Source organism: Pinus tabuliformis, chromosome X, assembly GCF_031772625.1.
Source record: "Pinus tabuliformis cultivar Carrire ecotype Pingquan chromosome X, CPIR1, whole genome shotgun sequence".
Lineage (NCBI taxonomy): Eukaryota > Viridiplantae > Streptophyta > Pinopsida > Pinales > Pinaceae > Pinus > Pinus tabuliformis.
Genome location: NC_142308.1, coordinates 513,818,111 through 513,832,746, shown reverse-complemented (window position 1 = coordinate 513,832,746; position 14,636 = coordinate 513,818,111). Strand labels below are relative to the sequence as shown.

General features: G+C 39.6%; 1 protein-coding gene across 1 annotated transcript in view; it reads right to left on the bottom strand.

Moving 5' to 3' along the window:
• LOC149140934 (putative prolyl 4-hydroxylase 4) overlaps positions 1-14,104 on the bottom strand; it is a 127,290-nt gene extending 113,186 nt beyond the window's left edge. The window contains exons 1-2 of the mRNA XM_089447856.1: positions 13,759-14,104; positions 13,514-13,571 (exon numbers count right to left, since the gene is read on the bottom strand). Of these exons, the coding sequence (XP_089303982.1) occupies positions 13,514-13,571; positions 13,759-13,964 (264 nt within the window). The 5' untranslated portion in view covers positions 13,965-14,104. The remainder of the gene's footprint in view (positions 1-13,513; positions 13,572-13,758) is intronic.
• Positions 14,105-14,636: the final 532 nt, after the last annotated feature.

The following is a 14,636-nucleotide window of genomic DNA, read 5'->3' as shown; positions in this document are numbered from 1 at the left end:
AAACCTGATTGAAGGTATCAAAGAATGAAGGAATATCTTCATGAGATCTCAATTGGGAGATCTAGGAAAGATGATAAGAAGATGATCATCATTGATATACTAATTGATAAGCAAGGTAACAAATGTCCATAGACAAGGAAGTTACCTCATTCAACTTGTGGTCTCTATGCTAGATAGGAAAAGACAAGTTGAAGGTCAAAGAACTCAAACATTTGCTGAAAGGAAAAAGGAAGCTTGGTCCTCAAACAAAGACAAAACAGTGCTATGGAAAGATTATGAAAAGAAAGCTCATATCACCTGAAGGATGGAGGAAGTTGAAAAGGGCCAAGAAAAAGAGGGAATAACAGATCCCTATTATGATTGGGATGGTATCCCTCACAAAACGGTCCTATCATAAGCTTTTGTTATAGATATGACCATGATAATAAGATGCATCATGGCATCATGGAAGCATTAGAAACAAGAGCTTGTGACATCACCATGGGAATCATGGAGGACAAAATCTATGGCAGTCAAACATGAAGGATATAGCTCTTGGGAACCTCATTGGACATTAAAGGAAAGGATGAAGTCATCTAGGACAAGGCTCATCATACAACAAGTCAAAAAGGAAACATTTGCCAGATGGGGATATGCAAGATCCTCAAGGTTCTCTGATGGAATCCTCATCAAAGGGTTCACTAATCTAGAGAGGAAGCAAGTGTTTCATCAAGAACTTCAACTTATGGAATTCATGGGATGATGGTGTGATGACATGAAGCAGATCAAGGGATTGAAGATCTTTTCAATCAAGGAAGCTGCTGGAAGAAGCCTAGATGACCTAAAGGTAAAATGAGGTATGTATGCTTGTATTTAATATTATAATGTCATGTCATATGGTTGCAGGTAACATGGATCATTACTTCTATCTTGAGAAGCATGATCAAGAGAAAAAGGATCTCCTCCTCTGAAAGGATGCAGGAAGGCATAAGTCACACTAGATGAAATCAACATAATATGTCCTCATATGAAGTATGAGGTGGTTGACTACAATGAAGAAACTTTGATTAAAAGCTCCTGGGAATGGAATGTGTGAGGAAGGAAGAGATCATGAGATATGCAACCCTGATAAAGGCGATCAACATCCAAAAGACCAAGAAGACTTGACTAGGAAATCTCCTGGAAAAGATATGAAGACTCTGATGAAAGTCTGAAAAAGATGGAGACCCTTGACAATGGATATTTTTGGGAGATATGTCAACATGAATGCAGGATGTTGATACCTACAAGAAGATGTAATAATGAAGAGCCATCTAGTAAGGTACGATTTGATTTAATGTTATGTTTTGATTTCTTGAATAATATCAAGATGAGTGCATGCAGGGCTTCTAGCACAACAGTTCTAAGTACAAGTACAATTGGCATTCATGTGGTATGAGACACTCTCTTTTGATTGGAACTAGCTTTGGGTCAGTAAGAGTGGTATGAGACACTCTCTTTTGATTGGAACTAACTTCGGGTCAGTAAGAGTGGTATGACACACTCTCCTTTGATTGGGAATGACTTCGGGTCAGTAGAGAATGATATGATACATTCTCGATCACTTCTTCTTCTTCATAGTTCAGCAGAGCAGAGCAAAGCAAATCAATGCAGAGCAGTGCATTGATGGCAGAGATAGTACAGATTGGCAGATGGAGTTCTCCCTAGTTGAGAGGGAGTGTTAAAATTGGCAATTAGGGCCAAACTCCACATGGGTCATCTTATTTATGACAGTTGATATTTTTTTTGGATTCCTCTCTCCGAGAGGTGTAGGATTGATCTAAAGATCATCCGATTCTGACATGTACAAATGAAGTTATGAATTTATTTTGATTATGGACAAATTGTCAAGGTCGGCCAGCAAACTCATGTAGGCTCAGAAGCCCAACAGTCACGTCTATTCATCCTCAACGTTTGCTATAAATTCATGATGCCTGAGCCTCATTTGGACATCACTCATTCACTCACATCTCTCTCTCTCCTCATCTGATTGGGTACACATTTTCTGGGCAGCTTTCTCTCTCACACGTGCGAAGGAAAGGAGGACAATTTTCTGTTTTAGGTGTTGACCAGTTTGACCGAATTTCAGACATTGTTTTCTTGGGCTGCGTTGACCTTCCTTGACTACGGATTTGGGTGAGGAATTTCTATCCTAGCAGGCCCCAGATCTGGGCACAAAAACCGAGGCAATCTGACCTCTGTTTTGAACAACGTTGACTGTACTAGGGTTGAACATAGGGTTGACTTTCGTTGACCAGTTTTGACTAGACTTTTTCAAACTGTTTTGGGCTGATTAGACTTGCTTTTAGAGGCCGAAGTTGACTGGGTTTGACCAAGTTGAATTGAGGAAGAATTCTGCCCTGTTAACTAGCGTTGACTTTTCTGGTTAGGGCTCTTTTGCTGCTGTCATAAATTATCAGATTTGTAAATTGTACTATCTCTCTCTCTCTACTGAACTATTGAAGAATATAAGAAGAATTGATCAAGGGTTTCCCCACATTGGGGTTTGTCCCTCGCTGGTGCCACATCCTGTGTTCTCTTGTAATGGCTTGTCTTCTACTATTTATGTTTATGTTCTATCTGCATTTTACTATCATATTGATGTGATTACTAAATTGGATATTGATATTGGGCTAATAAAGAAATTGAAGTAAAATTGCTCTAAAGCATAGAACACACCATTGTTGCCTAAAATTAACATGGGATCGAAGTTGAGGTGAAGACAAAGCCTAAGCAAGAGTGAAAGAGCAATCACCAAAGACAGTTGGACAAGGACAAAAGGCTCAATGGGTTCCTCATCCCACTTTCCGGTTGAAGACAAGCTCCGTGAAAAATCTGATTATCATGGATGGAGGATGTCTCTTGATTTGACCTTGGAAGAACAAGAAGTGATGGATTATGTGAAGAGTAAAATCCCTAAGCCTCCTTCAAATGCACCAGCTGCTGCGAAGACCAAGTACAATAGAGCTCAATTCAAAGCAAAGAAGATTATCAGAGATTCCATTGACAAGCGTCTAGTGGCCTACATTTCCGAATTCAAGACCTCCAAGGAGATCTATGACAGGTTGATCAGCATGTTCAAGGTTAGTAATGCTAATCAAATTTTATTTCGCAAAAATAAGTTGAAGGATATTAAAGAAGGACAAGGACGAGGATATTCAATCCTAATTTTGAAGGATTATTGAGATCAAGAATGATCTACTTTCGATTGGAGAGGTCATTCCTGACAGGGAACTTACTCTCACCACCCTTGGAGGACTCACACCTGAGTGGTATGTATTTAGAACCACTATACTCAACAATGATCGAATTCCAGGGTTTGAAGAATTGATGTCGAGATGCATTCAAGAAGAAACAAGAATGGTAGAGCAAGAAATACCTTCTAATAGAAGCAACCCCACTGCATTCTCCGCTCATGCCAAAAGGAGAAATAATGCAGGGTCTAAAGGTCATTTCAAAGGAAATCCTAGATCTAAGGGATGAAGGAAGGGCAGGTGCTTTGTTTGCAATAAGTTTGGCCACTATGCAAGGGAGTGTCCAAATAGAAGGGACACATCGCATGATGATGATCACAATCATTCTAGGGGCAACTTCAACAACAACGATCAAAGGAATGGCAAGGAAAAAAGGAATGCAAGACATCAAGGAAATGGTCGACCCTCCAAGAAAGCAAGGAACTCCAGGTATGAAGAATCACAATGCTGTTAACAATAAGCAAAAGGAGTACTCTCTTATATCGGCCCTCTCCACTACCTCTCCACCAGACACTTTGGGGAATTGGCTAATTGATAGTGGTGCCTCAAGGCACTTCACTGGATACAAGGATGCTCTCTCTAATCTGATAGAAAAGGAGACAAACTTGGAGATCATCCTTGGAGACGCTGCCACCTATCCCGTGAAGGGAGTAGGGAATGTTACCCTTCAATTGAATCAAGGTAACACTATTCATTTACAAAAAGTACTATATGTCCCTGATCTCAAGAAGAACCTAGTGTCCATTTCGACAATGGAAGACAAAGGATTCAAGGTGTCATTCATTGATGGAAAGGTACGTGTTTGGAAAAGAAATTTTAAAGATGCTTTTACTCTTGGGTTCAGGGTTGACACTTTCTATCAAGTTGAAGGAAGTCCATTGGGAGCCATGTCTTGCGACATATCTCTATAATCTGAACTATGGCACCGGAGGTTTGCCCATCTTCATTATAAGGCACTACCCGATGTGAGACAAATGGTGATAGGTATGCCCGAGTTCAAAGTAGAGCATGAAGGTGTATGTCTGGGATGTGCCAAAGAAAAACTTACAAGGGGACCATTCCCCTCAAGTAATAGCAAGACCATAGATATATTGCAATTGATCCACTCCGACATATCTGGTATGATGTCCGTAAACTTTTTGGGAGGATACTTATATTATCTCACCTTTACGGATGATTATTCTCGCAAGAACTGGACCTACTTCTTGAAAAAGAAGGATGAAGTGTTCACCTGGTTGCGATACTTCAAAGCCTTGATCAAAAACCAATCCGAGAAGAAAATCAAGATATTAGGATTGATAATGGGACCGAGTACAAATCCAATGAATTCCAAGATTATTGAAAAGAAGTTGGCATTAAGAGGGAGATTACAACGCCATACACTCCCGAGCAAAATGGTGTGGCTGAAAGGAAGAATTGCACTATTGTAGAAGTTGTTCGTGCCATGCTTCATGATCAAGGGCTTCCAAAGTTCCTACGGGCTAAAGCTTCAAATACCGCCATGTATGTTCAAAACTGATGCCCTCATCAAGCATTGGACTCCAAGACTCCCGAAGAAATGTTCACTGGTAAGAAACCCCATGTCTCTCATTTTAGAATTTTCGAAAGCCCTGTATATTTTCATATACCAAAAGAGAAAAGAAGCAAATTGGGTGCATTTGGGAAGAAATGAGTCTTTGTGGGCTACAGTAAAAATTCTACTTTGACGAAGATATAGCCCTCAGCAAGATCAACAACCTTCCTATCCCAAGGAAGGACAAAGAAGCTGACACCGGAAAACAGGTCACAAAAGAAGATGAAACGATGTCGGATATTGATGAATATATGGACCTTATTAATCCTCCTCCTCATGAGCCCTCCTCCTCCAAGAGGAGACCCTCATGGCTTAGGGAGACTCTCGAAGATGTCGAGAGACATATTGCACCAAGGGGGACTTTCCGTGAAAGCAAGAAGCCGAACAGGTGTCAAGGATACTTGATTGTCATGAGCACTATCATTCAAAATGAGCCTTCATCATTTGAAGAAGTCGTGAAGCAACAAATATGGAAGGATGCTATGAATGAAGAATACGGGTCAATTATGAAAAATGATGTCTAGGATGTGGTCCAAAAACCCTAGGACAAATCAGTTTTCACCTCTAAGTGGCTCTACAAAATCAAGCATGGCGCTGATGGAAGTGCAAAAAAGTTCAAGGCTCGCTTTGTTGCTCAAGGTTTCTCTCAAAAGGAAGGAGTAGATTATGATGAGATATTTGCACCTATTGCCCGATACACCACCATCCACTCGATCATAGCCCTTGTTGCCTCGCAAGGATGGAACCTACATTAGATGGATGCCAAGACCGTTTTCTTGCATGGTTCGATCAAAGAGGAAGTTTATGTGGAACAACCCGAGGGGTTTAAGGTTGATGACCGGGAATCTCATGTATGCAGGTTGAAGAAAGCTCTCTATGGTTTGAAGCAAGCACCCTAGGCTTGGTATGATCCGAATGGAAAATGGCATCAACTCATGGTATTCATCCACCCATGGAATTTACCCATGGTATTGTAAGTGGCATCCACCCATGGTATTCATTCACTCATGGTATTTGCCCATGGTATTGTGACATCCACCCATGGTATTTATTCACCCATGGAATTGACCCGTGGTATTGTAACTGAAAAATACTATAAGTAACAAGTCACATTTTATTAAAGGACAGATTGTCTACCACAATGTAGCCTTTATAGTTATTATCGATTTTAATAAAAAGTTTCTTTGTGGTGTTGTTTTTTGGGCATTCTCCTCTTTTTCTTCTGGCAATTCAAGTTTTCAGATCTTGGGGGTCTCTACCCCAAGATCCATTTCAATCTTTCAAATCTTGAGGGTCTCTCCCCCCAAGATCCATTTCATTTTTTTAGATCTTGGGGGCCTCCCCCCAAGATCCGGATCAGTGGTATCAGAGCAGGTTATGATTCCATGGGAATGAGGGTTTGATGCATATTTCAGTTTCAAATTTTGCAACAATATTCAACAAACTTCAGGCATGTGCTACGTCCTCCACATAACACTTTCTTGGGCCAAGCAGGAATATTTTTTTTTTCATTTTATGCAGGAATGTTTTTTTGGGCGGCGAGTTTGAAGATCAGATCTGAAACATTTGGTACAATATTTACAAAAACAAATAACAAATCTGGATTCCTTGATAAAAATACCAAAATTCAAAAAAACAATCGGCCAAATCGAAGTCTGGATGAGGGAGATATCGCTGATTTAAAATCAGCTATGTTCTAGAAATTGTTTCTGACAACAACTGGTGGATGGCGATTCTCCTATCATTTTTTTGAAGTTTTTGTGCATAATTTCAGAAGAAGGATTGTAGTTCTGAGATCCTCTTGAAAAATCACCCAATTTCAAAAAAAAAAATGGGTCGAATCAGGGTTCAGATGTGAGAGATATCGTTGATTTAAAATCAACTATTTTTTCATAACTTTTGTGACGGCAGAAAAATTGCAGGGCGAATCTAAAATTCTGGAGTGTTCAGATAAGGATTTCCATCACATAGGAAGATGCAAAATGGTCCTTCTGCTTCCAAAATCAGGTTATAATAAATATTCTGAGTTATATTGACTGAGTTATGTCCATTTTAATTCTGTAGCAGCATTCGGAGCGGGTTCTCGTTGGAGACGTGCCCTCCCACCCAACTTTAGTAGGCACCTGCTTCACATTCATGAGTTTTAGCATAGCAGCATTCGACTTGGTTTCTTTGGAGACGTGCCCTCCCAACCCAGGCTATGTAGGCACCTGCTACTTCATCAACAACCAACATCACGGTTATAGGTCAACCACACAAAATCCTTGTCATCGAAGTCCATTTGATAGGCCGCACACTGTTAGTATCACAGTTGGTCACAAGCATTACAGGGTATCTCTATCCTCGGATCTTCATTTGTCATAGTTATGGGTCATCCACAAACCCACACTTCATCGAAGTCCATTTGCTAGGTCGCACATTGTCAGTATCACAGTTGGTCACAAGCATTACAGGGTATCTCTATCCTCGGATCTTCATTCATCATGGTTATGGGTCATCCACAAACCCACACTTCATCGAAGTCCATTTGCTAGGCCGCACACTGTCAGAACCACAGTTGGTCAAAAGCATTACAGGGTATCTCTATCCTCGGATCTTCGTTCATCATGGTTATGGGTTAACCACATAAAACCCTTACCTTCAGTGGCTCTTCATATTCAACAAAGGCTTTGCAGGAAGGAACTTTACGCAATGGGGACCATTGCTTCTTAAGGAGGGAGGAATGATCTGAATGGAAAATGGCATCAACTCATGGTATTCATCCACCCATATTATTCATCCACCCATGGAATTTACCCATGGTATTGTAAGTGGCATCCACCCATGGTATTCATTCACTCATGGTATTTGCCCATGGTATTGTGACATCTACCCATGGTATTCATTCACCCATGGAATTGACCCGTGGTATTGTAACTGAAAAATACTATAAGTAACAAGTCACATTTTGTAAAAGGACAGATTGTCTGCCACAATGTAGCCTTTATAGTTATTATCGGTTTTAATAAAAAGTTTCTTTGTGGTGTTGTTTTTTGCGCATTCTCCTCTTTTTCTTCTGGCAATTCAAGTTTTCAGATCTTGGGGGTCTCTACCCCAAGATCCATTTCAATCTTTCAGATCTTGAGGGTCTCTCCCCCCAAGATCCATTTCAATTTTTTAGATCTTGGGGGCCTCCCCCCAAAATCCGGATCATGGTATGAGAGAATTGATAGCTATCTGATGATGTTGAGATTCACTAGAAGTGAAGTCGATCCGAACCTTTACTTTAAGGTTGAAAATGACAGAACCTCTCATTCTGGTACTTTATGTGGATGACCTCTTTCTGACAGGTGCAGACCCTCTCATTCACAAATGTAAGAGGGAGTTGGCCTCTGAATTTGAGATAAAGGACCTAGGACCGATGCACTACTTCCTAGGGTTGGAAGTCTGGCAAAAGCTAGGAGAAATTTTCCCATCTCAAAGAAAATATGTTGTGGAAATATTAGAAAGATTTGGGATGGTGACTGCAAGCCTGTGACTGCCCCGATGGTACTTAACTTTAAGAAGTTATGTGGTAGTGTTGCCAACTCATAGGAGCACTAATGTTCTTGGTGAACTCCCGTTCGGACATATGTTTTGCAATTAACACATTGAACAAATATACAGCTGAGCCTCATCATATACATTGGATTGGTGCCAAGAATCTTCTAAGATATCTTTGGGGAACAATCACTCATGGACTAAGATATACTATAGGAGATGTGAGGTTGCATGGTTATTCTGATGGTGATTGGGGGCAATGTGGTGAATCGCAAGAGCACTTCTAAATGTTGTTTTTATTTGGGTTCTGCTTCGATATCCTGGATGCGCAGGAAGCAGAAATCGGTTGCCTTGAGCACCGCTAAGGCCGAATACATAGTTGCTAGTATGGCCTCCTGTGAAGCTGTCTGGTTGAGGAAGCTCTTCAGTGAGATGATTGGACATGTGCTAAATATCGTCGTGATCCTCTGTGACAACCAAAGTGAGATACGATTATCAGAGAATCCCATGTTTCATGATCGCTCCAAGCATATAGATATCAGGTACCACTTTATCTAGGATATGGTACAACGAGGAGCAATAAGGCTCCATCACATTGGGACTGATGAGCAAGTCACCGATATTCTAACAAAGCCCCTGGGGAAGGTCAAGTTCTTGGCCTTCCGAAAACGACTTGGAGTCGTGGAGAGACCCTCTTATGAGGGTCTTGTATGATATGGACATTGAGCTCAAGGAGCTCTGAAGGGGCTTGGGGTACTTCTTGGAGCGATGAGCAACCACAGGGTGAGTGATTCAGCCTTCCCCTAGTGATTGATGTGTACAGGGTGAGTGGTTCAGCGTTCCCCTGTGATACCCTGTGGCGACATGTAGGCAGGATGAGTGGTTCATCCTTCTCCTGCTGAGACATCCTACCCATGCAGTATGGGACGCATGGGAAGTACCTCTCATCTGGCCAATGAGTAGGGAAAATGAGAATAGGAACCATAGTACTACTAATGGATGCATCGTGTACTACCGTACTCCCTATGCTAGGATGACCGATATTGATCTTGGATCAATTGGAACTGACTTCGGGTCAGTAAGAATGGTACGAGACACTCTCTTTTGATTGGAATTGACTTCAGGTCAGTAAGAGCGGTATGACACACTCTCCTTTGATTGGGAATGACTTCAGATCAGTAGAGAACTGTATGATACATTCTCGATCACTTCTTCTTCTTCATAGTTCAGCAGAGCATAGCAATGCATTAATGGCAGAGATAGTACAGATTGGCAGATGAAGTTCTCCCTAGTTGAGAGAGAGTGTTAAATTGGCAACTAGGGCGAAACTCCACATGGGTCATCTTATTTATGACAACTGATATTTTTCTTGGATTCCTCTCTCCAAGAGGTGTAGGATTGATCTAAAGATCATCCGATTCCAACATGTACAAATGAAGTTATGAATTTATTTTGATTATGAACAAATTGTCAAGGTCGGCTAGCAAACTTATGTAGGCTCAGAAGCCCAACAGTCACATCTATTCATCCTCAAAGTTTGCTATAAATTCATGACGCCTGCGCCTCATTTGGACATCACTCATTCACTCACATCTCTCTCTCTCTCTCCTCATCTGATTGGATATGCATTTTCTGGCCAGCTTTCTCTATCACACATGCGAAGGAAAGGAGGACGATTTTCTGTTTTAGGTGTTGACCAGTTTGACTGAATTTCAGAGGCTGTTTTCTTGGGCTATGTTGACCTTCCTTGACTATGGATTTGGGTGACGAATTTCTGTCCTAGCAGGCCGCAGATCTTGGCACAAAAACCAAGGTAATTTGACCTCTATTTTGACCAGCGTTGACTATACTAGAGTTAGCCACAGGGTTGACTTTTGTTGACCAGTTTTGACTAGACTTGTTCGACTGTTTTGGGCTGATTAGACTTGCTGTTGGAGGCCAAAGTTGACTTGGTTTGACCAAGCTGAATTGAGAAAGAATTTTGCCCTGTTGACCAATGTTGACTTTTCTAGTTAGGGCTCTTTTGATGTTGTCATAAATTATCAGATTTGTAAATTGTACTATCTGTCTCTCTGCTGAACTATTGAAGAATATAAGAAGAATTGATCAAGGATTTCCCCACATTGAGGTTTGTCCCTGGCTGGTGCCACATCTTGTGTTCTCTTGTCTTGGCTTGTCTTCCACTGTTTATGTTTATGTTCTATCTACATTTTACTATCATGTTGATGTGATTGCTAAACTGGATATTGATATTGGGCTAATAAAGAAATTGAAGTAAAATTGCTCTAAAGCATAGAACATACCATTGTTGCCAAAAATTAACAAACTCAGTGGCCAGTGTTGCATTTACAAGCACTCATTAAACCTTGAAATACACCGGCAACATCAATAGGGTAGTAGTTCATAGTTTTGTAGCTCTGACATTTGTATAGTGCAGTTCTAATTCTTGTTATTTGAAACAAATAGAATTTTTTAGTATGTACTATTCTATATGGGCCTCATAGGTTTTGTATTAATGAGAATTAGAAAATACATATTTTTAATATTTAATATTTATGGTGCCTTTCTATGATAATGCCTATGAACTATTCATGGTCCATCTATCCATGCGTTGTGGGTTATGAAAATCAATGAATGTGTGTTTTAGTGGTCCCAAATGTGTGAAAAAATTGTCTTTCTGATACACATGTCTATCTATGCATTTTTCAGGCTTTCTTTCATTAAAAATTAACCATTTTGCCTTTTTCTATATTGCCAAGTATGTCAAATGCAAGTATGCTGCATATACCAAGTATGTTGAATCACCTACCTTGCCAAGTAAAGCTGAGTCCAAATATGCTGACTATATTTAAACAGCTTGCGTCCATCATTTTTTTTTGAACTATTTATGATAATGGTTTACATTTATTAAGTAGTGCATGGCATGAGAAGGTAGCAGCCTATATTTATTGCAGATTAGGAATGGGACTGGAATTTATTGTTCAGGTTCTTAGATTGTAGACTGTATAACCAAGCTACCAACCTTCCACGAAGCTGGCAGAGCCTATTTAAACTAGAAGTGGAACCTGTGAATCTACCAGGATTGGACTACGATATAGTTATTTGAGACAAGTTTGAGCGTGCAACACTGGAATGAGGCAAAGAATGGACTAGAAGCACCATTCTTAAGTTCAATTGTATTCCCAAATTGTCTTTGCCAAATTTTTGGACCAATCTATATATTTTTGCCCAAAGACCTATTACATGAATAGCTTGGTATATTTTAGTTAATTTCCATGGCCTTGTTTACAGCTTTTTATCATGACAGTACACGTGGCTTTTTTATTGAATCCATCATTTACATGTAGATTTAGATTTTTAATAACTTTTGATTATCGCGCACATGTTTTTATCACCAAGAATCTTATTTGTAATGTCCTAAAGTGATGTAATGAATTGGAAAGCATCATAAACATGGATGATCATGATAGGGTCACAATTCTATGCCAACCGCTCAGACATCTGATTGGTAAAAACTGGTAGCTACCTACTTACATGCATATATTTTCCAGTACTTTGACTAGTATTTTTCTTTTGCATATAATAGATAATGCATTACCTGTTTACCATGTGTTGTGGTAACGAGAAATTCCGGCTAAGCTAAGGGTGTACCTTATGTGCCAACCTTACTTTCTTAACCTTGAGTAACAAGAAGCGACAAGGAACTAAAAATGGCCGTAATATCCCTATAGCTATATGGTGAAATGGTTCAGTTACATGCAATATGGTATGTGGGATGGAATATGATCATGTGGTTCGAGCTACCAGTATAACTTTCTCCAATAGTTCAGGGTTTACCCACAGTGTAAACAATGAATGGCTTAATCATCATAGTTCTCACAGTCGCTTCAGTAGGCTTGCACTCATCATAGTTCTTCATTTTTTTCGTTTGTGTTTCAGGTGTGGAGAAACTCACTTCATTTATTATCCATAGTGCAATATGTATAATCTTGAGTGTAAAATTGCTTAATTAATCTCTTCTTTTTCATTTAAATCTGGGATATAACATCTCTTCCTACAAGGGCAAAACTGTCCTCAATGAGGCGAATTTTAACAACTAAAGTCAACACCCAAACTACCTTTTCAAAATGGGCAACTGGACTAAAATACTCTTTAGTTTTATATTTCTTAAATTTCTAATCCTTTCATTAATGATGCCAGCCCATGTTCCTCATGTTCAACTTCTCATATACCCATATTGGGAGTTGAAGGCTAATCTGTACCAAATGAGTAGCACTGTAGCACTTGCTGATAAAATTCAGAAATCCTCATTATAGTTCTTCCACTGATGAGGCTCCACGAAATTGGCATAATTAACGGTTAAGGTATCTGTATTCTTTCACGACACAAGATCATGGTTCTAATACGCCACATGGAGCGCAGGAAGAAACTCAATTGAATCTTTCGAACTATGAAAAATCACCAAAGTTTGAAAAAAGATACAACCTATATGCTGTTGCGAGATGTCCTTCAGCTTTTTCACTAGTTCTGGCCTTTCTGACCACGTATTTTTTCAAAACTAACCACTTTTTGAACTTCAAATTCGATGTCCGCCATTGTTTCTGGTTATTATGAATTTATGATGGGGTTACTGCACGATATGTTTAACATCGAACAAAGTAAGTTTGGCCTAATGGCCAAGTACAAACCTAGATTGTGCACGCAAGAGCGCTGGTTCAATTCTCTTGGAGTGACAACAACGACCCCAAAAAATACCAGAGTACTTGTACCACATGCTTGGAGGCCAACCTCTTCCTTGTTATGAGCTTGGTTTAACACAGAGTTTTAACACACACACATATATGAGCAAAAATGGGAATTCGGGCAATGGCAATGAAAACAGGAAACAGGAACGGACCGAGAAATGGGGTTAAAGGATTTCTGGAGATAAGAAACGTGATCTCCCTTCCCCCAATTCAGACTCTTGTACAATAAAATTAGATTGGTAGTGTACAAAAGAAATGTGGAGACGAGTATAGAAAGGAGAAGAGGAACCGGACTGGGTTTCTTGCTCAAATATTTATCTATCTAACTATCTATTTATTTATATATCCGTGTGTTATGATGTATTTCCTAATTGAAAATAGGAGAAAGAGTCTGAGATTCTCACAATAGAAATCAAATGATCGCACTCTTCCTCGGAAAGGAACCCTCTGTATACAAAAGCTCTGCGATGCGTTCAAAAAACATTGCTCAGTACTAGAAGTAGATGTCTGTGTGTATCCAAATTCAAAAACATCCAAACCACAATCTTCGTTCTCCGTAATCTTCAGCAATTAATGCAAATTTGGAGGGAATGCCACGTTGACAAACAAGGCTTTAAAAACAGAGACATAATTTAAGGGAGATATTTACCTGGGCTTCCATGAAATTTGCTCCACTCTTGTAGGATACACAATGGGATTATTGTTGTTAGACTGATGCTGCTGGTTGAGATGCAAGATGGAATAATTCGAAGATTTATTCGGTACTTCATCCAAAAGCCGTGTGGCATTAACTGCAACATTTACTCCGAGAATTGCCAATAGACATACGATCCAGATCTCATCTCGAGTGGCCATGGATCTGATCACTAATTAAGGAACGAGAACGCCGCAGAAAATGCCAGTCCAAATATAGATCTATGTGAAACAGTTAAGGGTTTTGTTGTCTAAGCACGGACACAGAATTCGTATATACCGACATACATCGGAGGCGCGGGTGGATGATGTTAACATTTGATTCTCGTGGACCTGGGGCCTTTTGACTCTGCTATGATTGTGGGTTTTTTTTTTTGACTTTGCTATTCAAAGTTGGTCCGGATGAAAAGGTCACTTTGAAAGAATCAAAGGAACGTTGTATGTCGATTGAACTTTGAAGACTTCATGGGATTGGTATTGATGAATGGAGAAGTGACTAGATGAAATAGTTTTTTTCATTATATTTTTTTGGTTAATTTTAATTAAAATTGGAGAGAAATTTTTATAAATTTGAATTTAAATTGTTTAATCTGTATAATTTTATTGTCTAAAAGGTTTTCCATGTGCTGAATGTATTTTAAACAACAAAAAATCTTGAAATTGTATTGCCAACTTATGGTGAAAAAGACTATTTCACCTATAAGATAGATTACCCCATGGAGAATACCTTGGAGGAATATAAGAAAAGTTTGTTGTCGGTTTGAAACCTTCATCCTCAACTCATGGGATTCGTACTGAAAGGTCAATCCCTTCATAATAAGCTTTTGAAAATGT